General features: G+C 34.7%; 1 protein-coding gene across 2 annotated transcripts; it reads right to left on the reverse strand.

Annotated features, from left to right (window-relative positions):
• Positions 1-6,504: 6,504 nt before the first annotated feature.
• On the reverse strand, positions 6,505-9,196 carry LOC18448810 (uncharacterized). Of its 2 annotated transcripts, none has more exons than XM_006858865.4 (6): positions 9,041-9,196; positions 8,865-8,944; positions 8,507-8,768; positions 7,457-7,865; positions 7,268-7,345; positions 6,505-6,854 (listed from the first exon to the last, which is right to left on the reverse strand). In XM_006858865.4, the coding sequence occupies exons 2-6, from the start codon at positions 8,869-8,871 to the stop codon at positions 6,804-6,806; spliced, it is 807 nt and encodes a 268-aa protein (XP_006858927.2). In that variant the 5' UTR covers positions 8,872-8,944; positions 9,041-9,196; the 3' UTR covers positions 6,505-6,803. The 2 variants fall into 2 exon arrangements, with proteins under 2 accessions (XP_006858927.2, XP_088719416.1); XM_088863290.1 differs by having other exon boundaries at positions 6,505-6,948.
• Between the last annotated feature and the right edge of the window lie 5,110 nt (positions 9,197-14,306).

Genomic DNA, 14,306 nt, shown 5'->3' on the forward strand with positions numbered 1-14,306 from the left:
GTTATGTTAAAGTCATTGAACAACAATTTTTTTGCTTGAACTAGTGTTGTTAGACTAATACTTGACCATTTATGGTCTAAATTTTCAATAAATCCAACACCGATGCTTATTCTATTGTCACAATGCAAAACATATCATATATTTATTGAGAGAATAAAATGAAATAACAACAATAATACTACACACAAGAACTACATTAGTAAATAACAAGTACACTACAAACCAACATATAGAATAATTGTTCAAAGAAAAAAAAGCAGAAAAGACTCTCAATATTTGCAATTAACTAAACTTGAACACAAATAGCCAAATATGTAAAATAGAGGTCCATTCAAAATGTTATGTTGTATACACCCATAGAAAATAAAAATATAAAAAAATCAAACTTTTTTATGCATAAAAAAGCAACAAAATGCGAATGTAAACTCAAATCGCATTCTGAACCAATATGTGTGACCTTTACTTTTAAAAAAGGAAATTTATAAAAACAAACTCCTTATTTTTTGTAGTATATAAAAATAATGTCATGTATTTTATATTTCACATTTAAATCCCACATTTTTAGAGCATGTATTGTTTTATTTTTCGTTCTATTTATTAGATAAAGACCATGCTTTGGGTGTCTATACTTCAAATCATCATGCACCTATCAAAATTAATAAAATACATGTAAATTTTTTTTATTTTGATATTTAATATAGTATGATATATTTCATATTTTACACTTGAGTCATCTTTTTTAGAACATAAAGAGTATTTTAATTTTATTTATTATTTTATAGATTGAATAAAGTTCAAATTTGATATGTAGATACTTATGATCATCATACACTTATAAAAATATTTTAAAAATAAGTTAAAATAAATAAACAGACATATCAAATTTAAACTTGATATGAAGTATGATAAAATAGATAAAATTAAATACAATTTATGTTCTAAACGAATGGGAATTGATTGTGAAATATAAAATACATAGGATTATTTTTAAATATATATATATATATATATATATATAAACATGATTTATCTGTAATTTTTTTAAAAAATAAACATAATAAAATAAAATGACCCAACAAATTTTAGGAGTTTCAAAAGTATTGGGTCATTTGATTTCTCTTAAATTATTTTTTGCTATTTTCTATAGCTGCGCGGTGATGAGAAATATGAGAACCCAAAATTGAGTTTATTCTAATGAGTAGAAAAATATAAAATTAAAATACAATATACACTCTTAAAGACATGATAATGAGCATTAAATATAAAATAAAGGAAATTGTTTTCAATTAAGGGCCATTTGGTTTCTTGGATTTTCAATCGTATGGAAAAATGTATTATGGAATTGGTATTTATTGGAATATAATGTGTATTGTTTGGATTGCATATGGTAGAAGCTAGGAAAATGCAAATTCACTGTTTAGATTGCTTGAAATATTTTTTTTTTGGAAATACAAACCCTCTTTCTCTCTTTTCAAATACCAAGGCAGTTGCGTCTCTCTCTCTCCCCGCAGCATAATATCCATAAAAATTTACAAATAACTGTCAACTCTTGAAACACTTCCCTTCTTAGACAAATCTCTATTCAAGTAAGAGAGAGAAACAAGTACCCATCCAAAGAAAGAAAGGGAAACAAGTGATACAAGACGAGTTTCCCTCTAATAAAGAGAGAGAAGTTTGGAAGAGAGAAAACTGTGCAAGAACCAAAAAACCCAATTTTCAATTCGTTACAATATAATTCCTTTTAGAGAGAGTTTCCCTCTAGTAAAGAGAGAGAAGTTTTGAAGAAAGAAAACAGTGCAAGAACCAGAAATCCCAATTTCGATTTGTTACAATATAATTCCTTTTAGGAGAGAAAGAAAACTGTTAGGACCCACTTGGATAGGAGGAAATTAGGAATTTTGGATATTTGAAATCCAAAAAAATCTATAGATATCCAATATCAAGAATTCTTATCAAGGATTCCTCAAATCTCTTGTTTGGATACACAATATAAAATTCATTGATTCGTTACAATCATTTTCATGTCCATTTTTGGTAATAAATTTTGATATACTTTCTTGCTCTAAAACTCAAAATTTGAGATAGGCTCTCTCTTTCTCTAAATTTGAAGATATTTTCTTTCTCTAAAATTTGATATTGTTTTTTCTCTAAAATTTTAATACCCTTTCTCTTTCAAAAAGTTAAAATTTGAAATAGTTTCTCTCTCTAAATTTTTTGAGATAGTTTCTCTCTCTAAAAAATTTAGATAATTTCTCTCTATAAAATTTGATATAGTTTCTCTCTCTAAAATTTTGAGACACTTTCTCTCTTTAAAACTTAAAATTTGAGATAGTTTCTTTCTCTAAAAAGTTTCAAGTAGCTTCTCTCTCTAAAATATGATATAGTTTCTCTATTTAAAATTTTAAAGTACTTTCTCTATCTAAAACTTAAATTTTAATATAGTTTCTTTTTAAAAATTTTGAGATAGTTATTTCTAAAAAATTTATCTCTCTAAGAAATTTTAAATATTCGTTCTAAAATTTCAATATATTTTTGTTCTTCAGTAGCATATAGCAGAAGTTCTCAACGCCGCTAGGGTTTCGTTTTCATTCACAGATTTAAAGTCCTCACTCGCTAGGGTTGGAGAGGCCTACGGATCTCAAAAATTTTATTCAAACTAACTTGGCGCAGGGCAATGAAATGAATCAGTTTCCATGAAATGTCAATTCCACCTGGTGGAATTGACATTTTCAAAATTTAGGTTGAAAATGTGCATTCAAGAACCCCATGAAAATCTCAATTCCAGCAGAAATGTCAACTCTAAGCGAACCAAAGACGATTGGCCTAGCTTTTTTTCAGGAAAAGTAACATTCTTAAAAATCTGAATCCAAGAAACCAAACAGGCTTTAGATAAAATGATAAATTTTCTCGACTTTCTTTCTTTAAAACATTGTAATTCTTTTAAAAAATCTAGATCCACCAACCATTAACATCTACTAAGAGGTATATAGTCACTTCTGAAGGGAGCATTGATTTGGAGCACTTCTTAGCTCCAATGATCCTTTCTTTTCAAATTGATGGCTTAGGGACATATGGTTTCATCCAAACCCAAGTTTGGGGAAAAACTAACTTTCAATGGGGCTGCCCTGAAGACAAACATGCCACCGTTCAAAAACAAAGAAAAAAAAACGCAAACATGCCTATTTTTAGATTTTGGAAAACCGGGATATGAGCGAGTAAAAGGTGTCTAACACAAACTTTAGTTTACTATATAGCCCATGAACTTAGGGTCAATTAAATTTCATGTAACGGTGCTTTGGCTAAGGCAGACTTGTAAAATCCGATTATTTCTGATCCGGATCTCTTATTTTGATGGGAATGGGAAAGGATTGAACTAGTTCTACCCTATATAGGTTCAACTTTACACCCCTAAAATTTTTCCTTTTTATCTTTTTTTTTTTTCTTCTTTTCATTTAAACTTGTCTAATATTTTTTTAGATAAATAAATTCCTATTTTTATTTTTATTATTGTATTTATTTTTTAATAAATTTTCAGGCCACGGATTCAAACCAATGAATTGAATGGCTGATTCAATGATCCAACACATATTTGTAGGCGGGCACCATTCGGAGTTTTGGAAAATGCGGGTCAATCACATTAAGAGTCCATTGTGATGGCATTTTGGCTGACATGCCTAAAGAACAGACATACAATAGTGTTTTGGTTGAGGGACCTAACATACAACTTGGTAGAGGATAATCTTTGCCAGATAACTTTCATGGTGTTTTAATGGATGTCTCTAAAAATAAAATCACAAGCATGCCCCCCATTAAGTAAAGTGTTATATGCTAACAATTTACCTCAATATTTTGCCTTCTGCGTGGTCATTCGCAAGAGAGGGTACACAAGTTGGTCGCTTTTAACGTTTTTTTTTAGAGAGAGAGAGAGTGGGTGGGGAGAGAAGGAGGGGTTTCAATTTTAATAACTTGCAAGTTACAACCACTACTAACCAACAAATAATTGAGGCCTAGGACTTTTTTTGAACTCCTCCCCTATTTTTCCCTCTGCCTCTCAGTATATATATATAAAAGTAAAAAGAGCAAATACTTGGAGCCCACTCTATTGTGGGACCCATTCTACCCTACTACTTTATATTCTGATCAAAATGCAACTCAGTAAATACGCCCAACGTATCAATTATTACTCCCTCCAATTCATATTTTGGGCCACTAATCACACTCGGTCACTCTCAACTAATTGGCATTAATAGAGAGAGACTCGTACCCTTTCTTGGTTACCCCGGAAGCCCATTCCTTTCATCAGGTGAGATAAATACATAGGACTGTGAGTCAGCCGACCAACCTATTAAGATGCGGTCTTTTGTCTATCGAACGTCCACCTTGGCTCCAAGATGGATGTAAAAAAAATGTTACATTTATTAAAAGTTAGAAGTTTAGATTGATTGAGATTTATGGAACCCTAAAATTTTGAAATAATCTCAACCTTAATATTTTGGATGGAAAATACATCTCTCGGATATATTTTGTAGGGAGACTGAGAGGGAACGACACGACATGTGTAAAATGAGAGAGACAAACTCTCAAAAGGTAAAGAGAGATGGATCAAACGAGCGTTTTAAAAAACGCCGAGTCGCCCGGTTCGACTCGGAATTCTCGAAAAGGGACCAGATCGGTTGAAAAATCGGAAATCGTCCGGTTCTAGAGAGAACCGGACGATTCCACACAGTGACTCGCCGATTCACTGTACGAAATCGGCGAGTCCAAACAGTGAATCGGCGAGTCCGTACGGTTTTATTTTATTTTTATTTTTATTTTTATTTTTATTTTTATTTTTATTTTTTTTGTAATTTTGTAATCCATGATAGATTTTTTTGTAATACTTGATTGATTTTTTTTGAATCCATGATCGAATTGTTTTTGTTTTTTTGTAATCCATGATTGACTTTTTTGGTTTTTTGTAACCCATAATAGAATTTTTTGTAACCCATGATCGAAATGTTTGTTTTTTTTTCTTGTAATCCATGATCGCTTTTTTTGTTTTTTTTTTTTTTTTTGTAACCCATGATAGAATTTTTTGTAATCCATGATCGAATGTTTTGTAATACATGATCGAAATGTTTGTTTTTTTTTTGTAATCCATGATCGAAATGTTTGTTTTTTTTTTTGTAATCCATGATTGAATTTTTTGTTTTTTGCTTTTTTTGTAACCCATGAAAGTGTTTTTTGTAATCCATGATTGAATTTTTTGTAATCCATGATCGAACTGTTTTTTTCTTTTTTTGTAATCCACGATTGAATTTTTTATTTTTTTTTGTTTGTTTTTTTTTGTAATCCATGATCGAATTTTATGTAATCCATGATCGAATTTTATATAATCCATGATCGAATTTTATGTAATCCATGATCGAATTTTATGTAATCCATGATCGAATTTTATGTAATCCATGATTGAATTTTTTGAAAATTTGTGATTTTTTTTTTTTAATCCATGATCGAATTTTTTTTTGTAATCCATGATAGAATTTTTTGAAAATTTGTGATTTTTTTTTTAATCCATGATCGATTTTTTTGAAAATTTGTTTTTTTTTTTTTTAATCCATATTATTCAAAGAGAAAATGAGAGAGATGATGATTCCGAAGCCACCCTATCCAAGCCATATTATTCACATATAGAATCCCAACAGCAACAGTGTAGGGATGAGCACGAAATACTGTAATTAAATGCTGAATGGCGGTTCATGTAGGGAAAGAACATATCAATATTCGCATATTCATTCAAAAACATGAAAAATTCTTAATAGAGTACCCTCATTTTTTATTGAATTCTTAAAAAACAATATTTATAATGAATTTTAATAATTTTTTCGAAATTTTTTTAAGCTTTATTCAGACCGATTCACCCGATTCCCGATCCGGATCGTCGATTCGCCGATCCAAATCGGTTTTTTGAAAACCCGATCCAGGTCACCGATCCGTTTTTTAAACCATTGGATCAAACCATCAAAACGTTAAGCCGCCGTATCAGAGAGAGAGAGAGAGGGAGGGAGAATGAGGGTGGGCTCGGGCCAGCATTAGGTCCTGGCCTGACCTTGTTGCTATAGGGCTCGGTCCATTGCCAGCCCTGGTGACAAGTTACATCCATCGAAAGCGAAGACCAGGTGTCGGGCGGAAACGAGCAGAAGGAAATTTTATTTGAAGGACGAGAGAGAGGTGAAGAAGCCCTCACCCTTTCGAGTTTTGACAACAAAAAAAGAAGCGGAGAGGAGAACAAATGTTCGCTGCACCACCCCCTCTCTCTCTCTCTCTCTCTCTACAAGTCCAAATTAATTAATTAATTCCCCCTTTCTCTGTTACTTTCCACCTTCCATCAACAAATTCTTAGCCACAAGCGTTCTCTCTCTCTCTCTAGATAGTTGACTCCGAAAGTTACTCCCTTTCTCTCTCTAAAAAAAACCCCCCGAAATTGAAATTTTGGTTGCGATCGCCCTGCCCCTCTTCTCTCTATTTGCACTCAACAAAAGAAATGAATCTCATTTATAGAGAGAGAGAAATTACAAGGTGAATGAGTGTGAGTCGGTTACAAGGTCTCTCCACGTTTACTCCACGGCCCTAAAACCTTTTGGAATAATAACCATCGATACAAATGAATACACGCACTCGCCCCCAGCATTATTTAGAGACAGAAACCCTGCCCGATTAACCCTAAATCATATCCGCACAAAATCGCATCTCCGTTTTCTCTCTCCATCTCTGACCCGATCAACTTCGCCGCGCTTTCTCTGGACCACGACTCGATATTCTTCTCATTCCGAGTCGCTTTCCATGTTACCCATTGCCTTCAACCCCCTCGGCCTCTGCAAACCGCCCACAATTAGCAGATCCCCAAAATCAAAATTTTGTTGACATATGATGTAAAACATCCAGAAGCGACCGGTTCTTAGAAGCGACCTAAACGAGGAATTTTTAGAGAGAGAATGAACAAAATACCCATATTTTAAGAGAGTGGAACCCATATGAAAGGGCGAGGAAAGGGACCATATTTTCAGAGAGACCAAGTTTTGAGAGAGAGAGAGGTAAAAAAAAAGGATCATTTTAGAGAGAGAAAACCCCAATATGAGAGAATAAAAAAGGATCAAAAGAGTGAACACACCCAATTTGAGAAAATAAGAGAGAGAGATAGATAGCAAACACCAATATGCAAGAGAGAGAATAAGAGTTTTTTCTTTGAATCTGGTCAAAAAACAAAAAAAAGATCAGACAGTAGTACCTTCTTGTTGCTCTTCTTCTCTCTGACTTCGTAACGCTCCTGAGACAACTCACACAGCCAAGCACCGGGGCTAACCAGCTGCACAAGAGAGATAAAATAATATCAAATGAAATCCCCTGAATTCCCAAGAAATTAGAGAGAGAAAGTGTGAAGAACAAGAAACAAGAGAGAGAAAGTTTGATGGCTTACAAGTAAGCTTTTCTGGATAAATTTGGCCCGCTTCTTTGGTCTCGGAGGGAGCTTACACCCCTTCATCGCCATGAAATCTTCTTCCTTCTCCTTACTGGACAAGGCGATTATGAACTTTGGCCAAACAAAGGCCTTTTCAGTAAACCCATCTCCATTTTCGGAGCAGATCTTTCCATTGTTGCCGCCAGCATCGGTTGAAGAAGCGAAGCCTGTTGCTGCTCCCCTGGTGGAGTATCGATCTTCTTTCTCTGGAGAAGAAGAGGAGGGAGCACCTCCTGCTCCAGCGCCACTAGTGCTCCTTCCCTTTGCTGCCATGTCTGAGCTTTCGAGGAGGACGAGACGTTCATCGCTCCGACGCCTGGCCATGGCTTCGGCCCCTGCCGATCTCAGAGTTGCAGTATCGGAGTTCCTGAAATTAGATATGAGAGAAAGATTTAGAGAGAGACCAAAATGGAAGATAAAGGAAAACTCAAGTTTAGAGAGGGAGAGCCCAAAATGGAAGGAAAAAAAAAAATCAAAGATTGGAGAGGAAGGAGATAATACCAAAACCAAAACGGATGAGCCAGAAGGGAAAAAAAAATAGTTTTCATAGAAATAGGAGACAGAACGAAAATCCAACCCTGTAAAGAAAGAGAAAGCCCAAACTGAACTAAAAGGAAAGCCAAGTTTAGAGAGCAGAGAGACCAGAAGTCCCGAATGAGCAAGAAAAGAACCAATTTTCTAATAAGAAAAAGAACCAAATTTTCAGAGAAAGAGAGACGCAACCCAAAATGGAATAACCAGAAAAATTCAACTTGAGAGAGAGAGATCAAAAACCCAAAACAATAGAGACCCATGTAAAGCTGTAGAAGAGAGACCAAAACGGAAGAGTAAGAAAAACTAACTTGAGAGAAAGCCAAATCCAAAACGAATGAGGAAAAGAACCAAAATTTCAGAGAAAAGAGAGACCCTAAAACTGAAAGAGCCATAAAGGGCCAAATATTAGAGAGAGATTATCAGCCATGGCCGACTGCAAATCGAAGTTCTTTATTTTCTTCTGTAAAAGTTCACCTTTGGAGGCGATTCGGTTGGTGATGAAGGGAATTGGGTTTCCAAGAAAGAGACGGTCTTGATGGAGCCGATTCTTTGTCAGCCCTCACAACTCGTCTGTCTACCCGAATGGTGGTCTTCTTCGAGAGGCCATCTTTATCTGCAACACCTTCTTTTGTCTGAATCTTAATGCATCTCATTCTCTTCCTGTTACCCCACTGTAACAGGAAATCAGTCTCCGGAGGCCTACAAGCTCTGTGATTCTTGTTTTCCTTCTCCATCCCTGCAAAACCCAGTTTCTCTCTCATCAGAGACACAAATTAAGAGTGAGAAGACAGAGAAGAGAGAGAAAATTCCAAAGATTGTTGGTCTCTCAGACCTTGCATCAAGATCTGAAACTCTGCAGCACCCAAATCCTCGAATGGTGGAGAAATTCGGACAAAATGTACTGATATTATCCTGAAATTGCACAATACCATTCTCACTCAATCTTGGGGTGAAAATTAGCAGTTTTAGAGAGAGAAACAAACCAGAGGAGAGAGGAGAGAGCCTCACAGGAATCAAAATACGCCTCCACAATGCGATGATTTGCAGTTGGTAGAGAGAGATTGAGACTAATTGACACCCCAAAATTGCCTCCGATTCTTCTTAACTTTAGAGAGAGAAAGAGAGAGACGGAGAGAGAGAAGCTTTCCCTTCACCTGTGCATCTGCATCTTTCCTCACCCTTTTGAAACTTAAAGCCCCTCTCTCTCTCTCTCTCTCTCTCTCTCCTTTTTTCCCCTAAATTTTTTTATTTTTTATCGCTTCATTTTTCTCCCTCCATTCACCCAGCACCCCCATTTATCACTAGCAAGCACGAAACAGCTGCCACTGTCCGATCCATGATCGACGGCCATGATTCTTTCTACGTAAGGCTCGACGAGGCGCCTTCTGCCCATTTTACGTGCCCCGCAGTGACCGCTTTGAGGGCGCTTATATGATGGGATTTCTTTGAGACAGCCGACCCATACTGTATATATAAAAATTTAGAAAAATGGTTTGATATGGCTGCAGTTTTATTAAAATATATAAAACCTCACCACATAGCTCACTGAAAATTGCAACTCAAGTATTGAAAAACCCATCATCTAGACTTAAAACATTATGTTTATGAAAAAAAATTGGATTTAAAGCTCTAGAAATAATGTAATATTGCAAAAAATTATATAAGCCATCTATTTTGCCTTAAAAATAAGTGTTCAAATTTTATTGTCAGTATTAAAAATTGATTTTAGAGCTATGATAGTCGAAAGTGCATTTTGGATAAGGATTTGAGGTGAGGTTTTATTTTATTTTCATAAAATCTAGGCCTCATACACACCTCACAAATATAAATTTATCTTAAAAATAAAATTTTAAGAGATCAAAGTAAATATTATTATAAATATATAAAAAATAAAGCGTTTTATATTTAAAATATAACTTTTTAAAAAAATTATACCTATTTTAGACGTGCGAGTTTTTTTACAACGTCCATGAGAGGGCCGTTGGTGAGTCAGCGGGCTCTTGCACCCGCTGATTCACGGCAACTTTGCCTATATTATATATTCTCCTTTCTCTCTCTCCTCGTGCGCTCTCGATTTCCCATCAGGTTCTCTCTCCTACACACCTCTATAACCTGGAAGCTAACGCCGTTTGTGGCTCGCCCAAACGGCGTCTTATCCACTGCGGGGATTGCCGACGGACACGTTATCCTTCCGTTAGCGGTTGCAATGACTCTCTCTCCCTCTTTGGCCCTCTCTGGAAAGTTACAAATACATTTGAATACAATGTTTGTAAGTTCCGTGTACTCTCTCTCTCTCTCTCTCTAGCAGACGAATAAATGTTCTCTCTCAAACCCTATGATACATCTGTTAATGTAGAAATATTGGGAAGGGTTATCACCTCTGAATGATTAGGTTGGACGGTGGGGAAGGAGAGCCGGTCCCTCCAAATAATTCACCTATTTGATTTTCATGTCTTTTAGATTTAGTTGAGTCGGGTCGAATCAGAAGCCCTTCGTTGCACCGGAAGAGGATGATCATTTCTATAGATTGCCAAGAATCACCTGTTTCTGTTGGCTTTTTATTTGAAAAAAGTTTATATAAGCTTGATACCTTAAATTATAAGCATAAGTTGCACATCAAAAAACCATTGAAAAATGCTATTTTAATGTTGAAATACCATCTAATTGATCATCTCAACATCGTGATGTATGGATATTAAAAAAAAAATCTAGTCCCAAAAAAAATACATCTTCCAATACATTATCTAGACCGTTCATTTTGAAGATTTTCATGCATTTATAGATCTGATTGATTTGAATCATTTTGAAGATTTTCATGCATTTATAGATCTGATTGATTTGAATCATTTTTGAAATGCCAAATTTTATAATTATTTATTAAAATAGATTCTCGAGGCCATCCTAAAAATTTCAACACTAAAATTGGATCTCATGATAAAGTTTGGAAGTGCGTATTACTTTGATTGTTTAAGGTTGCAACTTTACGCAAACCTCACCCTTTTAATTCTATCCAAATATCGATTAGGATCACATTTTTAGATTGACAAATACGCGATTAGTGGTTCGTCTTTTGAACCCTGAACTCATGAATCACTACATTCTCACTAAAAAACTAAGATCATTATAAAGAGATTTTACATTATGAGGCCATTTATCTTAGTTACAAGGTCACAATGCTCCTGCCATTAGATGTCAAATTAAACAGTTTGGGTGTCACAAAGTTTGAAAAACTATTTTTTGAACTCAAGTTTAATCATACACCGGTACAGCCACCCAATTCAAAATTAGACTTAGAGTCCTTGTGACCTAAGTAAATTGTCCCTTTAAATACTTGCTATTCTCCTTTAATGCCTCTTTTTCCCTCCTCAGATGACTCCCAAAAGTCATTGTCCTTGATTTCTTAGTTTTAATGGAAATTATTTGTGCAGGATAAACCAAGTTGCTGGGGAAGTGGTCCCTCTTTTAGACCCTTACCCCATTAGCCTTAGCCCCTCTCATCCTTAATATAAGGTTTCCATGCCTATTCTTTGTCTGATTCTAAATAAAAGATGAGGACATTAGTGAGAGAGAAATCTTACAAACTTCTCCAAAATCCCCATCTTTTCAAATATCTTCTCTTTATCCAAATAGAGAAAGCTATTTCATTGCCATTCTATTACCATGTGAGTGGCTCAAATGGCTTGATGAGGTGTTTGGCACTCCAATTATTCAAATATATTATTTAAGGACACAAATGCCATTGGGATGTGATGGCATTACGAGAGATGGATCAATTTGTCGTAATCTTATTTTGGTACAAAGAGGATGCAATAACAGTCGTTGATTGGGTAGTTGGGGATGTGTTCTTGCCCAAGCTCAAAGCCCAATGGATAAAGTTTTTAAAATTTCTGATACATCTCTAATTGTTCAATTTTTAATCTGACTAGAGGGGATTGTGAGTTGTCACATGTTTGTGCTGAAAGTAAATGGTCAAATAATGTACAGCTCTTTTCCTTAAATAAAATAAAATAAATAAATAAATAAGACAAAAAAAAAGTGAGGATAGAAATCCTCCATCTCTAATTACAGGAGAAAGTTTATATAAGCTTGCAACCTTAAGATGTAGAATTAAAGATGCACCTCAAAAATCCATCGGAAAAGGTTGTTTTAATATTGAATTGATCATCTCAACATCAAAATGTATGAATAAAAACAAAGATTTTGAGACCTAAAAATAGTGTATCTTGCAGCACATTATCTATACCATTCATTTTCAAGATTTTCATATGTTTATAGATCTACGTTATTTTAATTATTTTTAAATTTACAAATTTAAAATTAGATATGAAATAGAATTGAGATAATCTTAAGATTTTTTATAACAAAATTACATGTTATGATAAAATTTGGAGGTGCGCCTTAATTGGAATGTTTAAGGTTGCAACCTCTTATAGAAACCACACCCCTAATTATACGCTCATTTACCTCAATGGTCAGGAGTCATAGCGCTCCTATTTCACAAGCGTAATCAGGATTGAAGTTCATGCTTATATTGCACCAAGCACACAAAGCAACAAATACATACGAGATACAAGAGGGTCAACGGTTGTTGCCCAATTTTATTTCTCTATACCCTTAAACTTACAAGTGTACTGCCACAATGCCCACATAGGGTCTAAACATAAAGTTTACTAGTGTATTTCACTCAGAGTTGGGGCCGAATCAGATAGAGTGCACAAGCACCATTTTCCTTAATCTTGAAAGGATTCTTGAACCGGAAATTTTAGAGCTTGTACTTGAAGTGGGGTTTCGAGACCTAGGGTTTTTGTCATGAGCTCACAGGTTTTTTTTTTGTTTACTTGAAGAGTTAAGAACCCTTTCCTTATATGCAATATATTGAATCAATTGTTATTACTTGTGTGATCTTTTGTGATCAACCAACGGTTCCCTCGCTCTTTAGATTTGGAAATCTTCGGTTTTGGGGCATGTCTTTCTAAACTAGGTCTGAGCTCTTGAAAACAGGCCGCTAATGGGCCTAATTAGGGTTAGTTTAGGTTCTTGGGATTGGGTTTAGGCCTATTTAGGGAAGTTTTAGGATGCTTTTCAGGTTTAATTAGGCAAGGTCCGGCCCTATACAATTAGGCAGATTCTAGGGTTTCCTAGTGGTGGATTCCTCTGGCATTCTTATGATGTTCCTTAGGGTGTATTGATTATGGTTTGTGGGGTACTAGGGATCACTAAACTAGTATGGTTGAGGGCTGTGGGTTCTTGAGAATTCCCTTATGATCTTGTAATACAACATCATCATTTGCAGGTGGTTGGTCTTACTCTGTTTTCAAAAATGTTTTGAGGGATAGTTTGAAAAATGGGGACAATTTTGAAATAGAGACTGGTGCTAGGTTTTAAAAAGGCGATTAAAGCGTTCGAAAACCATTATCCTACACTTGAAATCATGTTGGGATTGAGCCTAGATGAAGGTTTGAAACTTGAACTTGAAAACTTAAAAATAAATTTGAGCTTGAAATGTGGAAAAACTTGAACTTGAAGTTACTTCAAGGACAAGACTTTAGAAAATTTGAAAACTGAACTTGAACTTGAAAATTTGAAAGACTTAAAACTTGAAATGGTTAGCAGTTTAAACTCATGCAACCATGGAGCCTTCACCTAGGCAGTTTTGTGGTGCACCGAAAGATATTCTTGCACTTGAAAATGGTTTGGAGCTTCAACTCGTGTAACTATGGAGCCTTCTGTTTTTCTCCTGCAATAATGGAAATACATGAAAGTGATCAACAGTTTAAGCTCATGTGACCATGTAGTCTTCACCTATGCAGTTTTATGTCAATGGATGTCTTGAACTTGAAATAAGTAGTTTTATTTAATGTGGCAATGGATGACTTGAAACTTGAAGGTAGCAATTTAGGATCACGTAACCATTGGCCATAATTGAACTTGAATTTTTTTTTAGAAAACAGCTTTTGGAAAGTTAAGTTCAAGAACAAATTTTTTTAAAACCTTGAAAAGGGGGAAGGATCACACAGTTTCATCATTTATGCCTTTTGGTGGACTTGAATTTCTTTATATTTTATATTTATTTTTAGCTTATTTGGAGAACTGTTATTTACCCAAAATCTTATCAGGAAGCTAAATTTTAAAAAATGAGTTGCCCTTTATGTCTTGTTTAAGAATCAATTAAAATTAAGCTTTTAAATACTCTCACCCCTGGATGGGTCTTATAGATTTACCAATTTTGACCTCTTGGTGGAATCAAAACTTGAATTTTGCATGAGTTAGTTTT

This window comes from Amborella trichopoda, chromosome 3 (genome assembly GCF_054954075.1).
Source record: "Amborella trichopoda isolate Santa Cruz 75 chromosome 3, AtrichopodaSantaCruz75HAP2 v2.0, whole genome shotgun sequence".
Classification (NCBI taxonomy): domain Eukaryota; kingdom Viridiplantae; phylum Streptophyta; class Magnoliopsida; order Amborellales; family Amborellaceae; genus Amborella; species Amborella trichopoda.

Excerpts from the sequence above, each read along its gene's own strand:
- LOC18448810 (XM_088863290.1), bottom strand. Across the intron at positions 7,866-8,506 it reads CAACCGAATCGCCTCCAAAG|GAACTCCGATACTGCAACTC; the intron begins GTGAACTTTTAC and ends ATCTAATTTCAG. Across the intron at positions 7,346-7,456 it reads TTATCCAGAAAAGCTTACTT|CTGGTTAGCCCCGGTGCTTG; the intron begins GTAAGCCATCAA and ends TCTCTTGTGCAG.